The sequence below is a fragment of the Balaenoptera musculus genome, chromosome 12, assembly GCF_009873245.2.
Source record: "Balaenoptera musculus isolate JJ_BM4_2016_0621 chromosome 12, mBalMus1.pri.v3, whole genome shotgun sequence".
Taxonomy (NCBI): Eukaryota; Metazoa; Chordata; class Mammalia; order Artiodactyla; family Balaenopteridae; genus Balaenoptera; species Balaenoptera musculus.
In genome coordinates this window covers 42,835,762-42,861,017 of record NC_045796.1, presented here as the reverse complement: position 1 = coordinate 42,861,017, position 25,256 = coordinate 42,835,762, and the positions used below count along the sequence as shown (strand labels likewise).

At 40.0% G+C, this 25,256-nt stretch overlaps 2 protein-coding genes across 2 annotated transcripts in view; one reads left to right on the top strand and one right to left on the bottom strand.

Moving 5' to 3' along the window:
• Positions 1–25,256, bottom strand: part of FAM184A (family with sequence similarity 184 member A) — a 119,056-nt gene that overhangs the window by 59,130 nt on the left and 34,670 nt on the right. Inside the window, 6 exon segments of the mRNA XM_036872002.1 lie at positions 2,458–2,639; positions 4,063–4,198; positions 4,910–5,034; positions 5,037–5,073; positions 5,075–5,659; positions 5,662–5,766. Of these exon segments, the coding sequence (XP_036727897.1) occupies positions 2,458–2,639; positions 4,063–4,198; positions 4,910–5,034; positions 5,037–5,073; positions 5,075–5,659; positions 5,662–5,766 (1,170 nt within the window).
• Positions 17,307–18,589, top strand: LOC118905359 (spindlin-1-like). The gene is given in 2 exon segments (XM_036872001.1): positions 17,307–18,277; positions 18,280–18,589. Coding segments are annotated over 2 exon segments (780 nt in total). The 5' UTR covers positions 17,307–17,562; the 3' UTR covers positions 18,345–18,589.

The following is a 25,256-nucleotide window of genomic DNA, read 5'->3' as shown; positions in this document are numbered from 1 at the left end:
TCCCGGATGGGCAGAGCGATCCTGCTGTCTGGCCTCTACAGCACCTGCCTGCCTGGCTCAGTCTGCAGGTCCCTAGAACTACCTAGGTGGAAATAAAAGGTCCTCACGTCACAGGAGGCAGCACAATGCAGAGGTGGAGAACATGGGTTTTGGAGTCTCACAGACCTGGGTTCAAGTTCCAGCTCTGCCACTTATTAGCCATGTGACTGGGGGTACCATGCGTGCATAACGTCTATAAGCCTCAGTTTCTCCATCTGTGAAATGGGAACGATACGGTAGAACCTATTTTACAGGGTTGCTGAAGATGAGATAATGTGCCCCCAAATGTTTAGCAATATACCCAGCCTACTGTAAATATTTTATAGTTGTTAGCAATTATTTTACATAATAAAGAGATTATAATTATTCCCAAGGCCCAGTGAGGGGGAAAAGCCCTAGGGAAGATTCTTGAATGTAAGGCACTGGACTTCCTTTCCTTTCAAAGCCAGAAGGTGTAGACAGAGGAAACAGAAACTCCCAGCTTCTTCTATCTTGCCTGGGCCAGACTGGGTGTCAGCTCTTCCCTTCAAGCCTCCCCTACAGGGATGGGGGTACTGGGGGCTCAGAGCAATGTTCTGAGAACACTGGATCCCAATCCCTCTGATCCCAATCCCTAGAACTGGATCCCAATCCCTCTGCTAGCTCTCCCTGACTTGGGGTCACCAGAAACCAGAGCCCCTACTTGAATACTTGAATACAACATGTTTAAGGTTCTTTTACCACCATCACCCCCAGGTCTTTTTGTTTCACAGCTCAGACATGAAGTCCCCCTCACCATAGATCATAGCTTTTACCTATAAAACTGTACCAGCCAGGGCTCAACCAGAGAAGCAGGAAGAAGAAAGAAGCGGAGGGGTGCTGAGGAAGAGAGAGGTCATCAGGAAGGGTGGGCAGGAACTCTTGGGCATGGGCTAAAGCTGCTGTCCACAGGCAGAATGTCTTCAGTGACTGACATTTTAAAAAAAAACAATCATCTTGGCAGTAGGCTAGTGAGCTGATAGAAGGCAGGGAGAGTGCAGAGCTGAGAGGACTTGGAAACCGATAAGGGGGTTAAGGAAACAGTAATCAAGAACGACTCCCAGGTTCTGATTTACCGAACTAGACAGACTATAGTGCTACTGGTTGAAAAAAGGAGTAAATGAAATATAGTATTTTGGGGGAGGAAGTTCTAGGCAGGTTGATTTGACACATCTGTGAGAAACAGATATCTAGTGGGAGTTAGATACACAGGACTCAAGTTCAGGGAAAAGATCTGGCCTAGACGAACGGCTTTGGGAGCTATCACTGACCAAGTGACAGCTGATGTTACTGGAATGGATGAGCTTGTGGAATGAGATGGGAATGCAAGAGGAACATCAAAGGTAAGGACACAGAAAAGACTAAGAAAGAGTGATATATGTGTATGTATAACAGATTCACTGTGCTGTACACCTGAAACTAACACAGCATTGTAAATCAACTATACCACAATAAAAAATTTTTTTAAAAATTAAAATTAAAAAAATTAAATAAAAATTTAATTAAAAAATAAAAAAATTAAATAAAAATTAAAAAAAAAAAAAAGGTAAGGCCACAGAGAGAAGAGGGAAGCTCACAGACAAGACTGCAGGGCCTGGGAGACAGGAGGAAAGTGTGAGAGAACCAAAGACAGATGCTGTAAATCAGAGGAGTCAGTATCCCAGGAAGACAAGATCCCCCAAGTCCAGCAGCCAGGACGTCACTGGAGGCTGAGGCCAATGCCGAGCCTGTGGGGTGGTGGCAGGAGAACCCAGCCCACAAGAGGTAAGGAGTGAGTGGGAGGCGAACAAGGGCGAGGAGAACAGACACTTTTCAATACACTTGGCTGCTGAGAGAAGGAGGAAGAGTGTCCCAAACCCTCACCTGGTATTGTAGATATGTGAAAAACTGGAATAAATATTCAGCAATTACTCTACACATCCTATGTCTTATTTATTTCATTTAGAAATTAAGTATGTTGGTATATGAATTTTCAGGGCTTGATTTTGGTCATCCCTTTCAGTTTAACAGACATTTCCTAGGTGTATACACAATAATACGTTTCATCAACAGAAAAATAAATACGATTAACCGTAATGTACATCCCACTGAAATAAGAGTTCATTCAGCTTCTGGCTTGAAATAGGTTGAAGTGTCCTAAGTTTTTACGTTATAAATTGTTATCAGCAATATTTTGAACATATACACAATATGGGATAGCCCAGCTTTATATCAATACCTTTTCTCCTCAAAATAAAAAACAAAAAATTACTAGAGTTAAGACATAGACTGTTACTATGAAATAGAAGTAAACACTCTAAATCAAATCTGAAAAAGAGGAAAACTGAACTTTTCTTTCTTGTCTTTCATGGCGGGTGGTGGGGGTGGGGGGGGGATGTGGAGCTCTCCATCATTCTTTACCTTCTCCAGTTCCAAAATCTGCTGCTTCTGCTCTGCATTCAGACTCTGGGTTTTGCTTTGCAAGAAAGCTCTTTCTTCTTCAAGCTGAGATAACCTCTCATTGGCCCTTGATTTTTCTGATTCTAGATCTTTAATTGTAACCTCCTGGGTCATTTGAGTTGCTTGAAGCATTCCAATATGACCTACCCCCCCAAAAGAAAGCCCCAATTTAAAATCTGTTGCATTGTCGTATAAAGCAGTTCATAGTTAATGACACAAGGCACTTAATATGGAAGTAAAATAAATGGCCTGCATGTACAAATAGCTCTTTGGTTTCCTCACTGTATACGACAGAAATGTTTACCACGGGAATACTTATTATCCAAGTAGAACTACTTAGATTAGAAAGCAGTCCATTTTCACACCACTGACGCTGCTCGCTGCACCTAGGACCAGTCCAATCATTTCTGAAGATTTCAAGCTCTACAAGTTGAGGTAGAAACATCTCCTCAGGGTACATATAAAAGTCCTGGGAGTAAAACAAAGTAAGAGAAGATGCACTGAGTAGCACAATGGCACTAAAATGAGTAATTTATTCTTTTCTAATCTCTTTTTTTTCAAATTCTAACATAAAGAGGAAGAAATCTGTATGCAGCAAGGAAAGATGGCGGGCAGCAGTTTGGTTGAAACTAAATTTGCTGTAGACAACAGACCTGGTAAAGAACTGAGGCAGAGCAAGAACAGATAAGGACAGCAAGGCTATGAAAACCTAAAACGACAACAGCAAAAAAACAAAAGTATGGGGGGTGGTATGAGCAGAGACAGAGAGATGGAAAGTGAATATGAGAAAATATGCTCAGAAGGCATGTGCGTTAGGACAGCGGTTCTCAAAGCGCCCCGGACCAGCAGCGCCTGGGAGCACCGGTCACAAGCGAGGCTCGCCCCAGACCTACTGCGTCAGAAACTCTGGGGATGGGGCCTGGCGTCTGTGGCTGCACGAGCCGTCCAGGTGATTTCATACACACTGAAGTCGAAAAGCTTCTGCTTCAGGGGGAGGGTAATCTGGGATTCACCAACGAGCCAGTCAATCAGATGACATCCTCAAAGAATTCGTTCAAAGGCCTCCCCTGGCTCACCCAACACCCCAGCGAAATGTCACTTCAGATTGATACAGGTCACCCCCTCCTCTAGTGAGGGCTTCGAAATGAGCCCGTCAGCCACGTCAGGATGGGCAACCCAGCTTTAGTATGTAAAATGATCCTTATTAATAAGCCAAATGAAATGAGGCTCCTGCACTTTAAATATAGTTCCACTAATTTAAGTATTTTAAATATTTATTTTTTAAAAGGACATGTTTTTAAAGGACAAGCCTCTTAGAGTGTTTTTCTTTTAGTGACTGACTTATTGGTGCTAAAACCTATAATTCTTAACGTTTTTATAGAAATATATTCCTAAAAATAAGTTATCATTTGCTTATCTTATGATTAACACGATAACAGAACCCTTTAACATGGTTAGAATCTAAATAACTTTAAAATATGAGAAGAAAAGGCTAACTCCGTCTCGAATTAACATTTAAGTGTTGGCTTTAGCTGAGGAATACACCAAGACTGTGGTCAGACATACTAGCTTTGAGGACAAGATCTGAAGCTTGCTGCTGTACACGTTCTCTGGCTGCCGCTAGCTCACTTTCCACTTCCTCGTGCCTGCTTAATAAGGCCGCTTCTCCCTCCTTGGCATCATCAAGCTGTTTTTGAAGAACCTAAGAAAAATCAAATAGCCACTATTAATATGCAAGAATGATGCTAAGCTAAAAAATTCATTTAAACTACCAGCAGCAACTTTCTCTTATTCAAAAGTCAGACTTAACAATACCTAGTTTTGAATCTGTATCAGTGACACATAACTTGTTATCTTCATAAGTCAAATGACCCAATCATGAAAGGCTATTTGACCCTTTCTAATATATTTAAATGCTGCACAGATATTAAAAACACACCTATGACATTTTCTATGCCAAGAAACAAAGAAACTTGCCAGACAAGACTTTTTGGCTTTTTTTTTTAAGACTTGTGGCCATACCCCTATTTATAAAGCAATCTTAATTTTTTGTTCAGTGTCTGGATATCAACTGATGTGCAGACCCCATCATTAATGGAAGAGAAGGAAAAAAACATAATTAAAGACCAATATTTTAAACTTCCCAAATCACTGGGAAAATATTAACATGTTATTAAAAAATCCTTCATAAACAATCAACAAGGTTTAAGCTTATCTTTTGGGCCTTTCATATCTGAAATTGTTGTAGGAAATAACAGCTACCGGGTAATAAAGGTTATCTTTTCACTGATTTTCTCACAAAAGTAGAAAAAAAGCAAAATGGAAAAAAAAAAGTTGAAGTGGTCTAATCGAAAAGAAAAAGAGAAAAGTGGGGAAAAAAATCCATGTGTTGAATGTAATATTCTTTACTCACCTGAACACTGTTCTCTGCTGTAACAAGTGCTACCTGAAGCTTCTGGCATTTGTCATGGAGACTTCCAGCTTCATCCTGTACCATCTGTAACTCTGTCTTTAATTTTCCTATGGTTTTTCGTAAATTGCTTCTTGTCCCTGAAATTCTTTTCTAAGATCTGCTTCTCTTTTCTTTGCTAGCCTGGAGGCTTTCTGCTGTAAAAAGCTGTGACCTTTTCAAAGTATCTAGCTCATGTTCATAAAAGGACTGAGCTTTACGCAACTTGCCTTCATAATCCTCAATTAGCTTTCTCCGCTCAAGCCTTAGCTCTTCCAGTGTCTCGTTTAAGGCCTCCACCTCCATTCTGTGCAGCTCCTCCGCTTTCTCCTGTCCTTTACTAACTGAGGCACTGTGATCCTGCTGTGACTTCAGCAGCTCTTGGATCTCCCGTCTGTGAGCAGTTCGCAAATCTTCCAATGCCAACCGTTTGTCTTTTTCAAACTGTACTTGGACTTGTCCAAAACTCCGTAATCTTTCCTCAAATTTCCTTCTAATCTCTTCAACCTCTCTAGACATGGTTACTATGCGTTGGACATGCTGCGCTTCTGCACAAAGTTGCATGTCCTCAACTCTGTGCTTATAAGCCTCAAATTCTGTCAAAGCCTGCTGCTTCATTTTTATGTGATCTTCTAATGATGCTTCTAAAACTTGAATCTTTCTCTTAAGGTCTAACTCCTCTGATACTCTGCTTTTATACTGCAATATTTTTTTCTCTTGTTTCTGCCAAGAATTTGTTGGACTTCTTCTTCATGAGCATCTTTGAGGGCTTGAATTGCAGATTCGTGCTCATCATTTTTAGTGTTCAAAGCATATATTACCTGCATGGTTTTAAAGAAAAAGGGAGAAGAATTCAGTAAACCATATTATTTTCTAATTGAAGTTAATTCTTTCATTTGGATTGACATTATTTTCTATGCAGATAATATTGGCTATGGTAAATATTAAATACTAAAACTTCATGCATTGTTTTTGTACTCACAGATTTATTTAGCAAATTTACGTAGCCCAGTCTTAAAATCTGCACTTGAAGACTTTTTGATTAGGATTTTAAAGCATTCAAAATTAAGAATGTTTTCCTAGAAATAAACAGTGAGGAGGAAAGAGACAAAGGAGGCTACCTGGTCTATGAGAATGGAGTTTTCCTACGGCCCAGTGTAGCTTCCTGGGGACCGTGGTGGGATCAGGAGAAAAGCCTCATGGTAAGTCTCTGCCCTACACTGGAGGCCTAGAGATGAAGGAGGCTTTGCATGAGTGGAAAGTTCTAGGCCCTACGTCTTCCCAAAGGCCTCTTTCAACTGCCTAAAGTCTGGTGTATTTTAAATTTAGAAATTTCCTTTTCTAATTCCATTATGGTCTGTTTTAAAGCTGATCCTTTCACTCCCAAGTGGTCTCCTTACAAAATCCAGTTAGTACTTTGTGCTCACCTATCAAATGTTGTAGTTTTACTCATTGCCTAATTTTCCCCTCTGCCTCCAAGCAAGCCAGATTCCTAGAGCCAGAGTGATCTGAGTACAGGTCTTTATTTTCATTTTCGTCCTTGGGTTTTAATGATTCCATTGAGATTTCCCCACCTTAATTCCAATGACAACATACTCCTTTTATAGTACACTCCCACTCCCGTATGTTCCTTGATGTCCTCCACATAGCCCTGCGGTCCAACAGTAATATTCACAACTGTTACTTAAGGCTTAGAGATGTGCCTACTTTCTTCTGAAGTAAAAAAAAGTAAATACTATACACTCCAGCAAAAATCCAGAGGCTAAAAATCAGTGTCCTGGAACTTCGCTTATTTTAATATGATCTTACTTTGGCTTCAGAAATGAAGTCCAGCACCAAATACTACCTATCTATCATCTATCTATCTATCTATCTATCTACCTATTTATGGTTGCGTTGGGTCTTCATTGCTGCGCGCGGGCTTTCTCTAGTTGTGGAGGGCAGGGGCTTCTCTTGTTGCGGAGCACGGGCTCTAGGGTGCATGGGCTTCAGTAGTTGTGGCTCGCGGGCTCTAGAGCGCAGGCTCAGTAGTTGTGGTGCACGGGCTTAGCTGCTCCGTGGCATGTGGGATCTTCCCGGACCAGGGCTCGAACCCGCGTCCCCTGCATTGGCAGGCGGATTCCCAACCACCGCGCCACCAGGGAAGTCCCAGCACCAAATACTTTTGCAATTAAGATGCAGAAGTGTTGCCCTTTTTGTAGAGAACTTCTTTATGCAGACTGAGGCAACTGAGACAAACTACCTGGCTCTCCACAGATCCTGGTAACTCCAAATCCTGCTGCTAAATCTAGGCTGTCGCCTGCCAAGCCTGCAGCTACACTGGCAGAAGGCAGAATACACACTGGAGCTACCCCACTGCAGGGGCTTCACTCCCTCCATACAGGGCTTTGTCTTCCACACCCAGTCCCCTGTCTATACACTCGGCTAGGTCTGCTGTATCTATTTTCTTCAGCGTGACTGAGATGTGGTCATACCAAAAGAAAAAAGGTTGAGAGATGGCAAGATTCCACCTGTCTTGCCACAACTACCCTTCTCCTACAAGGGCCACAGGAAAACATGTGCACAGAGGAAAATAAATACTTATTCACGGTGTCTCTCTCTTTTTTAATAAACCTAATTCCAAATTCCACGTTATGTCCCTAAATGGGCTAACACACATCCCCATGGAGGACTCCTTTTATTTACATATTTAATCTTAAAGGTAGCCTATAAACCAAGAAAGTTGGGTGGCTTCCTATTCCTTTCCCTCAGGGTCATACCTGTCTACCACACTGATGCCAGAAAAGACTGGAAGGGGCATTATGGAAAAAGACACCAACCAGCTGGAGAGAAGTCCATTTGCCAGAGTGCCTGGAACAGAGCTGGTCTAGCCCACAGGTTGCAGACCTTCCCAGAGCATGTCTGCATGCATTCCCTCTTCATCTTACTAAGCACGTGTAAGGAAAAGAGATAATCCAAAGAGATGGGATCTCCAAAGAAAATAAGTCACACTGTTAGTAGCACTTTGCTCCAGGAAATGATCATGAAAAGGACCAGTCCATGGTGGGATTCTATATAACTGGTGATGAAAAGGGAGAGGGAAGCAACATGTGAGCCACCCCTTGTCAACTATTTATTGAAATACTCTTCTTTTTTCTAATTTAATTTCCCTCAGTCTTCAAGAGTCAGCTCAAGTTCTGCCTCTTTTAATAAGCTTTCCAAAGCTACCCACATCCATGGGATTCTATCTTTTCTTTATATCCAACATCACCATTTCCTTACCACCACTCATTCCTGATGTTAGATTGGTTTAATTTGGGGTGTCCTGACAACAAGGCTGGAAAGCTGTGTGATGATGTTAGCCTAGAAAAGTAGCTGAAGGTACAGAAGCTCAGGAGCACACAAAAATGTGAATAAAAAGGTGAAATTAATGGGGATCGAGGTTATGAATTAAAGCATTAAATTAAAACAGAATTAAGAAAAGTAAACAAAACATCTGATAAATAATAGGGAAATATTATGGTGAGAAGTACTATTTCATTTTATATTCTAATCCAGGGATCAGCAAACTAGAGCCTACAGGCCAAATATGGCTGCTGCTTGTCTTTGTAAATAAAGTTTTATTGGAGCACAGCTAGGGTCCATTCCTTTACGTATTGCCTACGGATGCTTTCCCCAACTACAACAGCAGAGTTGAGTTGTGGAAAAGACCTTATTACCAACTCCTGTCCTAATCTATACATAGCTATCTTACCAGCCAAACTGGCTGCCAAAAATAAAAAAGTGTGATTGTGCACTAGCTTTGTTAACTCTCTACTAAACAGTCTAGCTTTGTACCACTACAACTCATACACTGAGAACACCAATTATGTGATTCTGAAAGTATATTACATAAATAAATACAGTATCATTACTGACCATAATTTGTATCTTCCAGGACAGCAAATGTTAAAATAAATTTCTAAACCTTAAAAAGGAACAATAAAAAGATGGCAAGTACAATAACAAATTAGCAGTGCTCCTTAGAAATGACCATTTAAAATATACCACTATTTAATTATACTGTTTTTAAATGACAATGCTATATATGAATTTTCAAGCACCTTAACTATACATAGTATCTTCTAGCTATTCACTTTTCTACATAACTACAAAGGCAACCATTTATAGTATCTTTCTCTGATTAATTATTATTTCTCAGACAAAGGTAATATAGATGGTTCTATGTTCTTTGAACACACAGAAGATATATGACTTGAAGTAACAGATGGACCCAAACTGAATTTTTGACCCTAGGTAAAATAATTTCTCCAAGCTTCAAGTTTCTCAATATTAAATGGGAGATCGTATTTATTCTACCCTAGTGACATTGTTGTTATAAGATCAACTTATCATTGACATTTTAAAATGATGTTATATAAAGATTTTTTAAAATATAAAGCACTATAAGATACTAGCCTTCCTTGTTAGTTGTACCATTTATTTATGGAGAGAACGAGACTAATTTTAAAAGAAACTTCAGTAAGTAATCATAATCATCCATAAAATTGGCTATGATTTTCCACATAGGAAAAGGAAATTCTCTAACGTCTCTTTTCATAAACTATTTTAAAAGACATTAAGAGCCATTCGCAATTTTTCTGGAACTATGAACATTCATGGAATGGACAGTACAATCATTTCAGCAATTTCATGCAATTCACAGTTCCATTTTATGCCAATGATGTATAATTAACTATATAACCCATGATGAGTAAGCAATTTGTGAGTAATTTTTATTTTTCTATGAAGATTTTCAGATACTCTTACCCACAGATAAAATGAGAACAAGTCTAGATCCTAATTTTAAAAATGCTACTTAGGTAAAAAGTGTCTGAAATAGTTCTGAAATAGTCACTGTTGACTGCTATGAACTGAATTGTGTCTCCCCCCAACCCCAGAAAATTCATATGTTGAAGCCCTAACCCCCAACATGATGTTATATGGAGATAACAGGAGGTAATTAAGTTTAGACAGGTCATGAGAATGGGGTCCCCATGATAGGACTTAGTGCCTTTATAAGAAGAGACACCGGAGCTCTTGCTTCCTCTCTCTTTCTCCGCCATGTGAGGACACAGCAAGAAGTTCTACAGTATTCTGCTATGGTCGACGGAGCAAATACATTGGCAATATAAATGTTCCCACTAAAAGCTAACTCATTAGTAATAAAGCATGTTCATTGAGAAGTATATTATATTAGTTTAAAATATTTTAAGCGGACCTCAATAGTTGCATATTATACCAACAGGTTTAACCCTGCTAAGGTAAGGGAATCATTCAATAAATGATGGTACATTCCCACAATGTAAAACCATGAAACCATTAAAAAGCACATCTCATTTAGGAGGATATTTCAAAGAAAAAGCTTGTAGTATAAGGCAAATACACATGCTACTATATACAATAAGATCCAATCGCATACAGAGAAAACAATGAGTGTGCATGTGTGTGCAGATGCATATTTAAAGGTGTATTAAGAAATTAACCAAATTTTAACTGAGGATATTCAGTATTTCTAAGCCTTCTGTAATGAATGCATGTTACTACTATAATCAGAAAACAATAAACCATTTTAAAAGATTAACATTAACAGTGCTAAAAGAATGAATCAATACTCGAAATGCCTTAGCTGTAGAAAAACATGACAATGAAAATGAAAACAGAAAGTTAAAGGAACATTAATTCCAACAGATACCCTTCAAATTTCCTTAAAAATCATTGACTGAAATAAAACTGATTTATACAAATCATCCTTAAACTTTTTCAAGAATACTGAACATTAATCATTACACTTATAAAAAAGAACATGCATTTTGGAAATGTAAAAAAAATCTAATTACCTAGATAAAGTTTGATAGCTTACTAGCAAATCTTTAACGGTCAATTCCTACTTCATTCATTCTTCCCTTCAACAAAAATTTACTGCACACCTGCTATGTGCCAAGACCTATAATCGGCACAACGGTGAACTGGATGCGTATGTGTGGTGTCTATTCTCTTGCAGCTTAGAGGAGACTAACCTTAAAGAAATATTTACTCAATTTGTCAAAGTGAAATATTGATAAGTCTTACAAAGGAGGAGAAATACAAAATGAGTCTTTGCTGGGGTGGGAGTGAGGGTGGTGATGTATGAGTTTTCCCTTATTCTGAGTAAAATGCTTACTTTATCTTAACCAGAATCTCTTTTTAAAAAAATTTTTACTGATGTATAGTTGATTTACAATGTTGTGTTAATTTCTGCTGTATAGCAAAGTGATTCAGTTATACATATATATATATATTCTTTTTCATATTCTTTTCCATTATGGTTTATCACAGGATATTTTAACCAGAATCTCTTTTAGTCAGAATGTTAAGGGGAAAGCTATAGAGATGGAATTACAGGCTGAAGGAACAGTATGAGCAAAAGACACATCGATGGGTAAGCACAGGACTCTGTGAAGGGAAAGATGGGCTCTGCAGCTAGAAGAGTGGACATGGTCCACACTGCAGAGATACTCATAGCGGCTGAGCTGGACAAGATCAAGAGGGAGAGACTACTGAGGAAGAATGAAGAAGACCGAGGACCAGGTCTTGGGCGCGGTTCAGCGGGAGGAGGACGAGGGCCCACTGACAGAGGCAACGTGCTGAGAGGGATGAGCAAGAGTGGAAGCAGGGCGCCACAGTCCAAGGTGCGAGGGACGGGCAGGGCGTCTTGTCAAAAGCTGCACAAAAATCCAGAAAAATGAACACCTGAAGCCCCTGCATTCAGAATCTCAGAAACAATCGTTGAGAGAGCACATTCAGTAGAGTGGTGAGGGCAGAGCGAGTGGACACATGGATACTGAGTAAATGGAGGCATTTAGCTAGCAGAGAAAAAAACTCCAAGAAATAGTTGGTCAAAGGAAGGAAATAACTAGGGACAACTAGGATGATGGCTTAGGGGGCAGCAGTGTCCAGTCCAGGGAGAGTTTTTTGTTTGGTTTTTTCTTTAAAGAGGAATTGAAAATGTATCCTAGGGAAGGGCTAATTGTTGCACCAAGGTCATGGAGAAAGTTTGAGGCTAGGATTGCCTGACACAGGCGGAGAGACTGGCACTGACTGACAGTAGGGAAGAACTCCTCCCAAGAGAGCAAGGTTAAAGAGCGGGATTTGAGGGCTTCCCTGGTGGCGCAGCGGTTGAGAATCTGCCTGCCAATGCAGGGGACACGGGTTCGAGCCCTGGTCTGGGAAGATCCCACATGCCGCAGAGCAGCTGGGCCCGTGAGCCACAATTACTGAGCCTGCGCGTCTGGAGCCTGTGCTCCGCAACGAGAGAGGCCACGATAGTGAGAGGTCTGCGCACCGCGATGAAGAGTGGCCCCCACTCACCACAGCTAGAGAAAGCCCTCGCACAGAAACGAAGACCCAACACAGCCATAAATAAATAAATAAATAAATAAATAAAAATTAAAAAATAAAAAATAAAAAAAGACCGGGATTTGAGGTGGAGAGGGAAGATGGGCAACTCCTGTCTGATTGCTGCATGCTCCTCCGTAACAGGGGGATGAGATCACGTTCTTAGAGCGCAGAGGCCATCAGCAGCTTCTCTCCACTGGGCACAGATGATGCTCTTCACCGTGGTGAGGCCAGCTTCAGGCAGTCTTCCCAGTGTGTCTGTCTCACGACAGGCTCAGCCACTCAGCAACCGTGAGCAGACCCTGTCATCACTGCTCCTCAGGGTGATGTTTTTCCTTATCTCTTGCTTATTCGAAAATTCTGGATATTTGTTCACTTTCCTTTTCTGATCAATGCCAGAGACAGTCAGACAGACCAACAGAAGAGAGAGAGAGAGAGAGAGAGAGAGAGAAACTCACCCTCAGAGTATATAAGCACTACATGAGGCACAAGACTACTTAACAAAGAAAAAAAGGAGCAATCTCAGATTCGACAATTTTTTTTAAAGTTCTAGTACAATTAATTTATGATAAACAATATATAATGGAAAATAGCCTCTTCAATAAATGGTGTTGGGAAAACTGGACAGCTACATGCAAAAAAAAAATAATCAAACTGGACTACTTTCTCACACCGTATACAAAAATAAACTCCAAGTGGATTTAAGACTTAAATGTAAGATGTGAAACCACAAAACTCCTAGAATAAAGTGTAGGTAGTATGCTTTTTGAGATCAGTTTTAACAATATTTTTTTGGATATGTCTCCTCAGCCAAAGGAAATAAAAACGAAAACAAACAAATGGGACTACATCAAACTAAAAAGCTTTTTGCACAGTGAAGGAAACTCAACCAAACAAAAAGGCAGACTACTGAACGGGAGAAGATATTTGCAAACAATCTATCTGATAAGGGGTTAATATTCAAAATGTACAAATAACTCATACAACTCAACATCAAACAAACAACCCGATTAAAAAATGGAAAGAAGACTTGAATGGACATTTTTCCAAAGAAGACATACAGATGGCCAAGAGACATACGAGAAGATATTCAACATCACTAATCATCAGGAAAAGGCAAATCAAAACCGCAATGAGATATTACCTAACACCTGTCAGAATGGCTATTATCAAAAAGACAACAAATAACAAGTGCTGATGAGAATGTGAAGAAAAAGGAACCCTTGTGCACTGTTGGTGGAAATGCAAATTGGTGCAGCCACTATATACCGACGCACAGTGAAAGCAGTAAGAAGGTTCCTCAAAGAATTAAAAATTGAATTACCATGCAATGCAGCAATTCTATTCCTGGGTATTTTTCCAAAGAAAACAAAAACACTAATTCAAAAAGATATATGCACCCCTATGTTCACTGCAGCATTGTTTACAGCAGCCAAGATATGGAAGCCACCTAAGCGCCCATCAATATGTGACTGGATAAAAAAGATGTGGTACACCCACATACCCACCCACCCACACACACACAATGGAATGTTACTCAGCCCTAAAAAATGAAATTAAAAACAATTTTATTTTATATTGGAGTATAGTTGATTAATAATGATGTGTTAGTTACAGGTGTACAGCAAAGTGATTCAGTTATACCCATACAAGTATCCATTCCTTTTCAAATTCTTTTCCCATTTATGTTATTACAGAATATTGAGCCAAGTTCCTTGTGCTATACAGTAGCGCCTTGTTGGTTATCTATTTTAAATATAGTAGTGTGTACATGTCAATCCCAAACTCCCAATCTATCCTTCCCCTCCTGCATTTTCCCCCTGGTAACCATAAGTTCGTTCTCTAAGTCTGTGTTTCTGTTTTATAAATAAGTTCATTTGAAACTTATTTACAAAATGAAATCTTGCCATTTGAGACAACACGGATGGACCTAAAGAGTATCATACTAAATGAAATAAACCAGACAGAGAAAGACAAATACCATATCATTTCATATATGTAGCATCTAAAAAAACAAAACAAAGAACAAATAACAAAACAGAAACAGGCTCACAGATACAGAGAACAAGCAAGTGGTTGCAGGGCAGGGCAGGGCGGGGCGGGGTGGGGTGGGGGGGTGAGTGAAATAGGTGAGGGAGGTTAAGAGGTACAAACTCCCAGTTACAAATAAACAAGTCATGGGCATGAAATGTACATCATGGGGAATATAGAAAACATTGTAATAACTTTGTATTATGTCAGATGGTAACAGACATCATTTTGTAACATACAGAAATACCAAATCACTATGTTGTGCACCTGGAACTAATGCAGTGTTGTAGGTCAGTTATACTTCGATTAAAAAAACAGATCTCGGGCTTCCCTGGTGGTGCAGTGGTTGAGAATCTGCCTGCTAATGCAGGGGACACGGGTTCGAGCCCTGGTCTGGGAAGATCCCACATGCCACGGAGCGGCTGGGCCCGTGAGCCACAACTACTGAGCCTGCGCGTCTGGAGCCTGTGCCCCTCAACGGGAGGGGCCGCGATAGTGAAAGGCCCGCGCACCGCGATGAAGAGTGGCCCCCACTTGCCGCAACTAGAGAAAGCCCTCGCACGAACCAAAGACCCAGCACAGCCAAAAATAAATAAATAAATAAAAATAAAAGTAGCTATAAAAAAAAAATTAAAAAAAAAAACAGATCTCATACATTTAAAACAAAGGAAGAACTTCCCTGGTGGCGCAGTGGTTAAGACTCTGTGCTCCCAATGCAAGGGGCCCGGGGTTCAATCCCTAGTCAGGGAACTAGATCACACATGCCACAACTAACAGTTCGCATGCCACAACTAAGGAGACCATGAGCCACAACTAAGAAGACCATGAGCCGCAACTAAGACCCAGCGTGACCAAATAAATAAATATTAAAAAAAAAAGCAGCCCTAAACACAGGAAGAATATGTTTCTATAATTCTGTTTTTATTATTAAACCCTCAGATACAATTAGCAAAAGGTTACTTGGTCCTTAAGCCACCAAAGTTAAAGAATATTGAAAAGAGTCTCTCAAACTTCTCAACAACAGTGGGTTATTGACCTCTGCCATATAGGGTCTGTTCTATCTGTTCTAGAGCAATAACACAGACCAGAGAACTCTGCACCTCAACTTACATTCAATGGCACTCCCAGACCAGCCTTACAAGTAAATGTTTCACAAATTATTAAATATAACTGATAAGCTCTAAGTAGCTAACTCAGAGAATGTAATGTTTCTATAAAATGGTTCACTTTTTGGAACCTGATAATTATTAGCATCCTTAAGGGCATGTTAATGAAATGCATTTAAAATGTGTTTTAGAGGTGATGAAATTGCACAAATCCATCCATATTTTCTTCCTATTCTACTGATGATCAATAATAGCATGTATTTATGCTACCTAGGTTATAGGATTAATCATTGCAATGTAAGAAAAGTTTATAGAACTGAATTCAAGAACTAGCCCTGAGCAGCTCCATGCTAGCAAAATGAGGTGGACAAAAGGAAAAAAATAAAATAAAACCATTCATCCTGAAGAAAAAAAAAACAAGAAGCAAAACCCACAGAACATCATTTAGTGTAAAATAAGTGTCTGAAAGAAAAAAATCCCAAACTCATACAGCACTAAGCATGTGCATGCGTGCGCACACGTGCGTGCACACACGTGCGTGCGTGCACACACACACACACTCACTTTCTTTTTTCTGAACCATCTGAACATAAGTTCCAGGTACTTGTCACCCCTAAACACTTCAGTATATATTTCCTAAGATCAAAGACAATGGCACTATTACACCCAAGAAGTTCAGCCTAATGGAATATTAACATACAGCCTATATTCCAGTTTACCAAATTATTCCAATAATAAAATTCATAGCAGCTTTTCTCTATCAATGTAGATCCAATCAAGGATCCCACATTGTACTGAGTCTTCAGTCTCCTTTAATCTGAACACTGACATTTTTTAAGAGACCGGGCTGGCTGTCTTGTAGAATACATATGATACAGACTCAGAATTATGTCAAGTTCCTCTTTGTGGAAATTTTATGTTGTGCTTTCTCAATCCATCCTATTGGTGATTAGAGTACTTAATACCACATTATGAGGGCACATTTATCAGTCTTCTTTTCAGATATTACTCTTCCCCAACCTTCTTCCAACCCACTGTTCCTTTTTCATGATGTCCTACTCAGTTTAAAGAAACGAGAAAAAAATGACAAAACGAATTTAATTTTGTTTAAAAAGGTTTAGTCCCTATGAAAACCCATCCTACCTATATGTGGCAAGCCCTCCAAAGGGGCTGCCTGAAGAGTAAGAGCTCCCCCTGTGGGCTACCTGTCCAAAGGCCAAGCTTGAACTGCTCGTAACTTTGAGGGGATTTTTTAAAGAGGCTGAGAGAACGGTGAAGAAACAAGGCAACTGGCAGGCTAGGTATTTAGAGAGAATTTTAACAGTCCTTTTAACCCATATTCTCATAAAATATTAAGCCACATATTCATTTGCCATTAATAACTATGGAACTGGATCTACCAGGAAGATTCACAGAGTATCTGTAGTTCAAGGTGAGTGGAAGGGGAACAGTTGCTACCCATATACAGTAGTTTACTCCTGGCAATGAATTACTTCCACGTTTTTATTTTCTTGGTCCAGTTTCTTTTGTTATAAGTCAGAAAAAAAAAATTTAAAAACAAAGGCTGTTCTTCATTCATTATGTAATCAAATTAATCCCAACAACAGACTTATGTCCAAATAAAACATTTACGAAGCAGTTAACAAAATAAAAAGCTCATCTGGATTTATTTAAGCCAAAGGCACTATAAAACCCTAGATTAAAAAGACCTTTGGGTAGTACGGCCCGTCCGGCCGGGGCCGGCCCGGGGCCAGCCCGGGAGGCTCGGCCGGTGAAGTCGGAGGGCGCAGGGCGTGTGCGCCGTGCGGCCGGGGGCGGGGCAGCGCCGTCTGGCTCTGTCGGGCAGGGGCGGGCGGGAGCTCGGCGCGGGACCGCAGGGCCAGCGGGCTGCCGACGGTGGCCTAGGTGGCCGGCAGAGTACTTAGGATTTCACGTATTTCTGCTGAACTTATTAAAAAAAAAAAAAAAGGGCGCTGGGATGATGGATTAACAAGAACATTGAAATCCTGTGAAAAGTTTCAAATTGGAGCACACTGAATTTTCATCCTAGTCCAGCAGCTCTGCTGCTCACTTAAATACAGATGAATGAAGACCCCATTCGGGAAGACACGTGGCCAGCGGTCCAGAGCTGATGCAGGCCATGCTGGTGTATCTGCAAGCATGATGAAGAAACGAACATCCCACAAAAAACACCGGACCAGTGTGTGGCCGAGCAAACCTGTTTCCCAGCCCCGGAGGAACATCGTAGGCTGCAGGATTCAGCATGGGTGGAAAGAGGGGAATGGCCCCATCACCCAGTGGAAAGGAAGCGTTCTGGACCAGGTGCCTGTAAATCCTTTGTATCTTATAAAATACGATGGATTTGACTGCATTTATGGACTAGAACTTAATAAAGGTGAAAGAGTTTCTGCGCTTGAAGTCCTCCCTAATAGAGTTGCAACATCTCGAATCAGTGATGCACACCTAGCCGACACGATGATTGGCAAAGCAGTGGAGCACATGTTTGAGACGGAGGATGGCTCTAAAGACGAGTGGAGGGGAATGGTCTTAGCACGCGCCCCTATAATGAACACATGGTTTTACATCACCTATGAAAAAGATCCTGTCTTGTACACGTACCAGCTCTTAGATGATTATAAAGAAGGTGACCTTCGCATTATGCCCGATTCTAATGATTCACCTCCAGCAGAAAGGGAATCGGGAGAAGTTGTGGACAGCCTGGTAGGCAAACAAGTGGAATATGCCAAAGATGATGATGCTAAAAGGACTGGCATGTTCATTCATCAAGTAGAAACCAAACCATCTATTTCAGCAAGTTTGATGATGATTTCCATATTTATGTCTACAATTTGGTGAAAACATCCTAGATGTCATCACGAACTTTGCCAAATTTGTGGAACTATTAAATGTATAATTTGTAGACATAAAGACTTGATTGCTTTCCAGTTTAATGAAAGCTTAAATGTCCCCGTGAACCCACAATCTCTGCCAGCAGAACTGTTTTTGTTCTGATTAGTACAGATTTATGTGAACACAAAGCATTTTGCGTAAGGAACTCCTTCCTCTTAAAAGAAGTCTGTCTGTTTGGAAGGGAGTTACAGGCAAGTCTGGTAAAAGTTAAGCTAGTATCACAGTCATTTAAAACTCCAGTAGATCTTATCCATTTTCCCCTTCATTCTTAACACTCTTATTCTGCTGCCACAGTGCAAGCATAGTTTGATATTTTTGTTATTCCTTTTTTTGAAATATATATGTATCTATATCTACCTACCTATCTATATCTGTGTGTATACATACATAATGTATATATACATACACACAGATCTGTATGTACACACACACACACTTCATGGGCAGTCCTTTCTTTGTGGTTGGAGTGGGGCTTACATAATTTTCTCCAGTTTAACAGGAGTGCTGACCCAAGCCATTTGTATTCAGTGTATTTAGTGTATTACTGCTGTTTATTCAAAATTAAATTCGGGCACAGGAAGCGCATCGGGACATTCAGCTTGTTTTGAAAGTCAAGTTCAGAGCACCATTTCAGTCTGGAGGCTTTAAACTGTAAATTCAAATATGAATCACCTGTGAACATTTAATGACACATTAGAATTTTACAAAACAGAAATCTGGGTAAAAGGCTGCCTTTAATTCTAAGCTTTGCACATTATTTGTTTACATTTTTTATCATAAATACTGCTTTTTAAGCAAAGCCCAGGTACTTGGTCCACATAATGTAATGCAGGTGTATTTTGGATGGCACATTTGGTCCATTATTTGCACAAATTAGTAATCTGGATTTTAGTACATGGATTTAAAAGGCAACAGTATATCAGTGGTTTCTGTGTATTTGGTAAGTTCCTGGAAGAACACAGTGCTTTTATATTAGAAATGTAAGTTTAAGAATGGCGGTGTTGCCTTTTAACAAGTTCTCTGGGATACCTTTATTTTTATTACTATTATTACTGATATATGATTATGGTCAGAAGGCTTTTCCCCCTCGGCTTTTCCCCTCAAAGAATGCCTAGACAAATAACAGCTTAAATTCCTGACACGTTTTGTGGTGCTGTATGTTCTTGCTCATGGTGTGCTGTTGATGTGGATTCATTCCATTTGGTGGATCTTGCCACATCAGGGTCAGTCACCTGCACTGGCTTGTGGGTGTGACTGATAGCAGCCCTTAGCCATTGAATCCTTTCCTGCAAGTTGTCCTTAACTAAAATAGAACTGCAAAAGTGGTTTGTTTAGAAGCAAAACGTCAGTTTATCACTTTGTTTTGGATGATCCCTGGCAGTTTGAAAGCTAGGAGAAAGATGGTTTGTGAAACCAGTCTTGTGGAGATTGAAAATCTTACCTAAGATTTGGGCAGAAAGCTTAAATGCATATGAATCTCAGCCAAACACCAGGTCTGTGTGACGTCTGTCATGGCTGTTCTTGATGTTAAGAGATCCTGTAGTTTCAAGGCCGCGCTATGCGAGGTTTGTGTGATGCCCATTTTCGCCTTCAGGAAGGCTGTGCCTTGTTGTGCTGGTGGGTGGTAACCTCGCGCACCATGTAAATACAGCACCCGAGTTCTCTCCAGCGTGCCCAGTGCCTCACCGAGGGCAGCCAGGGGTGAGCTTCTCCATGCAGTGGGTACCCAGGTCTTAGATGTTCCTCCTGTGCTTGAAACAAGTGTCATGCTACAGATCTGTCATCTGTTCTCCCGGTGGCTCTTGTAAGAGTTCCTGCATGTGAATCTCAAGGCTGAGCCAAGCTCCCCGTGCCCAAGTGGACACGTGTGGCCCAGAGAGGGAGTTGTCCAGTGTGCACTGCATGAACAGGACACAGTGACTTCAGACTGAAAAACAAAGTCCTTTGGAGGTATCCTGAGGGTTGGGTCAGTTGAAACATTTCTGGCATTACTTAATGACTTGCATTGTGGTTTTTCTGCAAGTACCTTTAGCAACTTTTAATACCATGTGATCTCTCTAGATGAATGTGACGTGTGATTTATTATCATCATTATTTTAATCATTGTTCCATTTATCGCCTTTAGGGTTGAAGGAAGGGGAAGGGTTTTTTTGTTGTTGTTTTTCCTTTTTTTTTCCCATCCTTTTTTCTTTTGGTGGCTTAAACCACACTTCCTGATGCCGTGACTAACTCTGCTCCCCAGCTGAGTATTTCAGCCTTCGTCTAGGCTCATGTTTCAGATATGCATGCACTGCTTGCATTTTCCTGGTATCGGAACGTTGGTTCCTTGTTCTAGGAATACAACATTAATTTCTAAAATTATCATGGGACTTGTGACAACACAAGACAGGAAACTCTGTATAAAATGTATTGGCCTTTCTCACTGACCTGCTACAGTATCATTGTGTCGTGTGTGTGTGTGCATGCGTGATGTCTGGATGCCATGTAAAGCTTCAAAGGAAAACCTTAAAAGCAGACCATCCTTTTTTTGCATGCTCTATTCTAAGTAGAATGTTCAATGTAACTAACTAAAATTGCATGTTAAATATATTTCGGTTTTTTTCTTTTCTATCTGTTTTTATTTGTTTTCAGTTTCTGTATATTTGCTTAATTCTGCTGTTTTACTGGCTGTGGGATAAAGATGCACTGGTGAAGCAAATGCAGTGCCAACAGAAGGTGATTTTCCAGTTGTGTATGTCATGCAGCATTTGAAGGAACTGTGCATTCTTAAAACAATCACAGTTGCTTCTAAACCAGATTTCCTTTCTATTATTGTTTTACGTGCCAAACCCCGAAATGCATTGGTCTTGAATCTCTGAACGCTGTGGACCCATTAGAAGACTGTTTTGACTGTCACAAATTGCAGTGCCTGAAAACATTCTTGAAGCTGATTGTCTTAAAAAAAAAAAAAAAAGAAAGTTCTCCAAAGACACAACAGAAATTATTGTAACAAAATAATTATGGTCGAAATGTCTGTGGTTCCTTGGAAATGCTGCGCTTTTTGTATTTTCCATCATTAGTGCAGTTTTAACGAATGTGTATAGTTCAGAGGTCTTCGTGTTCGCATTTTAAAATTAGGTAAATGACCTCATCTTTCAAGCTTGAATTCATTTTTAATTTTTATTTTATTTTATACAATGCGTAGACAGTTCCCTGTTCTCTGCATTTAGAAGTATAAACAATATAAATCTGTTAATTCTGTAATTTTTATAATTATGATGTAACTCTATCCTATCCTTAAAACATTTAAAACAAACCCTTTATGTGCAAAAATAAATAAATAAAAATTAAAAAAATAAAATAAAAAGACCTTTGAAATCCAATTGCTTTGGGAAAGAATCACCTTTAAAGATATGTTTGCTCTATGCATTTCTATAATGATTGTTAGAAAAGTCTTTTTAAAAATATAAAGTCTAATAACATTGGAGGTATTTTCCTTGATGGTAATAGAGAATACATCTGTTTCTCCAAGAAAAATTTAACTTGACTTTTGAAATAGCAAACAGAAGTCTTATTATAAGGCTTATTATTTAAGGTCCATGCAATGGGATCTGTGCTACCAAATCTTAACCAAAAAAAACAACAACAACAATCAATCAACAAATTTTGAGTGAATGCCTTACTATGTTCTCAGCACTTTTATATATGCATTATGATAAAGAAAAGTATAAATGTTCGTACTTAATCTTACTTAAATAGAACTGCTTAACACACACACAAACTAACGGCAGACAATTTTAGATAATACACGTAAAGTGCCAAGCTGTTGAGTACAGAATACTGTATACATAGCATGAGAGGTTTTCAGTAGAGGAACTGGATGAAGACTGCAGTAAACAGAAAGGCTTGAAAGGACAAAGGCCGGTGGAGAGAACTGTGAAGAAAGCAACCTGAGTTAAGGCACAAGACAGGAATGGTTTTGGTGGATGGCTGGCGTGGTCAGATAATCCTGAACAGAGAGACGCGTGAGTGCCAGGGAAAGCCAGACAGAGTCAAAGAGTTCCTGGTGATGAGTTTTGTCCCTGCAATTTAACTGGGAAATGAGTCTCTCTAAGAATTTTAGGAGATTTAGAATCTATACATATTTTTCTGTCTGTTTGCTCACAGTGGTGCTGGACAATGATTCTAAGACATACATTTCTTTTCCCCCGCATTTAAACATCTCATAGGTTGAGAAGAATCTTATAATCAACTGTGTATCACAGATGGACAGCATTTTTTCCCTCTAAGTGGTACATAAAATAATGATGCATCTTAAAAATCAACCACCACCACGAATCAAGAGTGCTATGAAGCCATTAGGAAAAACGAATGAGTAAAGTCTTTTATGTTTAAAGTAGAACATAATCAATTCTCAATTCTACAAAAAATTGTCTGAACCTCTTGCTCACAAGGAACAGAAGAAACCTGAGGGTCTACAGTAGGAAGGCGCAGGAACAAGTCTAAATTGAGTCCTCACAGAAAGTGAAGATTGAGTCCAAGCCAGAAAGACCAGAAGATATAAAGCAAATGCAGAAATAGTAAATTATTCGTCAGAGTACAAGCTGTAAAAACCTAAGACCTGGGAGAGAGAAATGCCATTGAAAAGCAAGCTGAATTGTCTAGCAGAGTGCGAGAAAACACGGGGTAAGACCAGGGGCTGATGATAAAGAGGTTGTTTCCAAGTTTGTCAAGAGCAGTTAAGCCCTCAGGTCATCACTTGTACCAAGCAGACAGTTAACCCTCCTCTATGCTGGTAAAAAAACAGAAGAGAAGTGAACTGGGAAAATGAGCTGGAGCAGTTCCAGCCTGGGGAACCAGAGGAGGGCAGGTGATAAGGAATGAAACTAAGAGCAGAGAATTCAGTGAAAATCTAATGAGCCACGGACTGTGAGACGATATTTGCAAAAGACATCTGATAAAGAATTGCTATCCAAAATATAAAAAGAACTCTTAAAACTCAACAATAAGAAAATGAATAACCTGATTAAAAAATGGCCAAAAGATCTGAACAGACACCTCACCAAAGAAGATATGCAGTAGTAAATAAGCATATGAAAAGATGCTCAACATCACATGTCATGAGGGAATTGGAAATTAAACAATGAGTGACCACTATACACCTGTTAGAATGGCCACAATCCAGAACACTGGCAACATCAAATGCTGGTGAGGAAGTGGAGCAACAGGAATGCTCATTCATTGCTGGTAGGAATGCCTTTTAAAGTGGCTGCACCATTCTGCAGTTTAGCAGTTTCTGACAAAACTAAATGCTCTCTTACCATATGATCTAGCAACCTTCCTATTTGGTATTTACCCAAATAAGTTGAAAACTTATGTCCACATAAAAACTAGCACATGTATGTTTTATAGGAGCTTTATTCATAATTGCCAAAACTTGGAAGCAACCAAGTTATTCGTCAGTAGATGAATGGATAAATAAACTGTGGTATCTCCAGACAATGGGATATTATTCAGCACTAAAAGGAAATGAGCTATCAAACGATGAAAAGACATGGAAGAAATTTAAATGCATATTATTAAGTAAAAGAAGCCAATTGAAAAGGATACATACTGTATGTATATGACATTCCGGAAAAGACAAAGCTATGGAGACAGTAAAAAGATCAGTGGTTGCCAAAGAGGAGGGAGGGATGAAAAGGCAGGGCACAGAGGATCTTTAAGTCAGTGAAACTGTTCTGTATGATACTATAATAATAGATACATGTCACTACACAGTTGTCAAAATCTATAGAATATACAGCACTAAGAGTGAACCTTAATGTAAACTATGTATTTGGGGTGATTATGTGTCAATGTAGGTTCATCAGTTAACAAATGTATCCATCTAGCTCAGGATGTTGATAGTGGGGAAGGCTGTGTCCATTAGGGGAGAAGGGTATGTGGAAATTCTGTACTTTCTGCTCAATTTTTCTGTGACTCTATAATTGCTCTAAAATATAAAGTCTATTAATAAAAACTGCATCCTGAACAGTGAGTCCCCATTCCCCTCCCCTCCCTAGGTTCCAAATGCCAGGAGTCAGGCTTATAACAGGTCCCTGGCAGCACACTAAAGAACCCTCTGGAGGAAGTGAACCACTCAAAGAAAAAAACCTAATCATAATGACATTTGGGTGTGTGTGCTCAATTAAAAAAAATCATCTGAGGGGCTTCCAGTTTCTACGCAGGATGTAGAAAGATGGAAAGAGCAATGTTCCCCAGAAACAACTAAAAATACCAAACAACCTACAAAATCATAAGTTTTCTTGAACCTACCAAACAGCTGAAATCACAACACAACCTCCTGGCTTTAAATCTAAGACAAGTCTCCCAGGGCACACAGGACACAAACTTACGGCAGAGCACAGACGTAAGATGAGGATCTCATACAAGTGAGTAAGAAGAATTCAGCTAAAATTTATAACAAGCTGTTAAAGGCAGAGCATGGGTTTAGCTAAACTACTCCACAACATTGCTGCCTCAGCATCCATTCTGTGTGGCCAATCGGCCTGCAGGGCCTTGAACTGATACTATCCTCTCCATCTAGCATGCATGCCCTAGAAAACAGCCCACAGGCTCATAAGTAAATGTAAGTTCCTGATGTGACTCTCCCAGCTGCCCTGGTGATCATCAGTCTCCCCCACCTCCCAGGGTCTTCCTCTTGTGCCCCTTAGATAAAAACAGGCCCCTGAGAAGCTTACCAACCACCTTCCCCTCCTTTTTGGTCTGAATTGACCAATCTGGCCTTAGCCTGAGACCCCCCAAAGTACTCCCCCAGGATCCACCCCGATCGCTGCCTACACCCTGCCTTAACCTCCCTCATGGCCCCTTAAGGTGTGCCGTGTACCTCC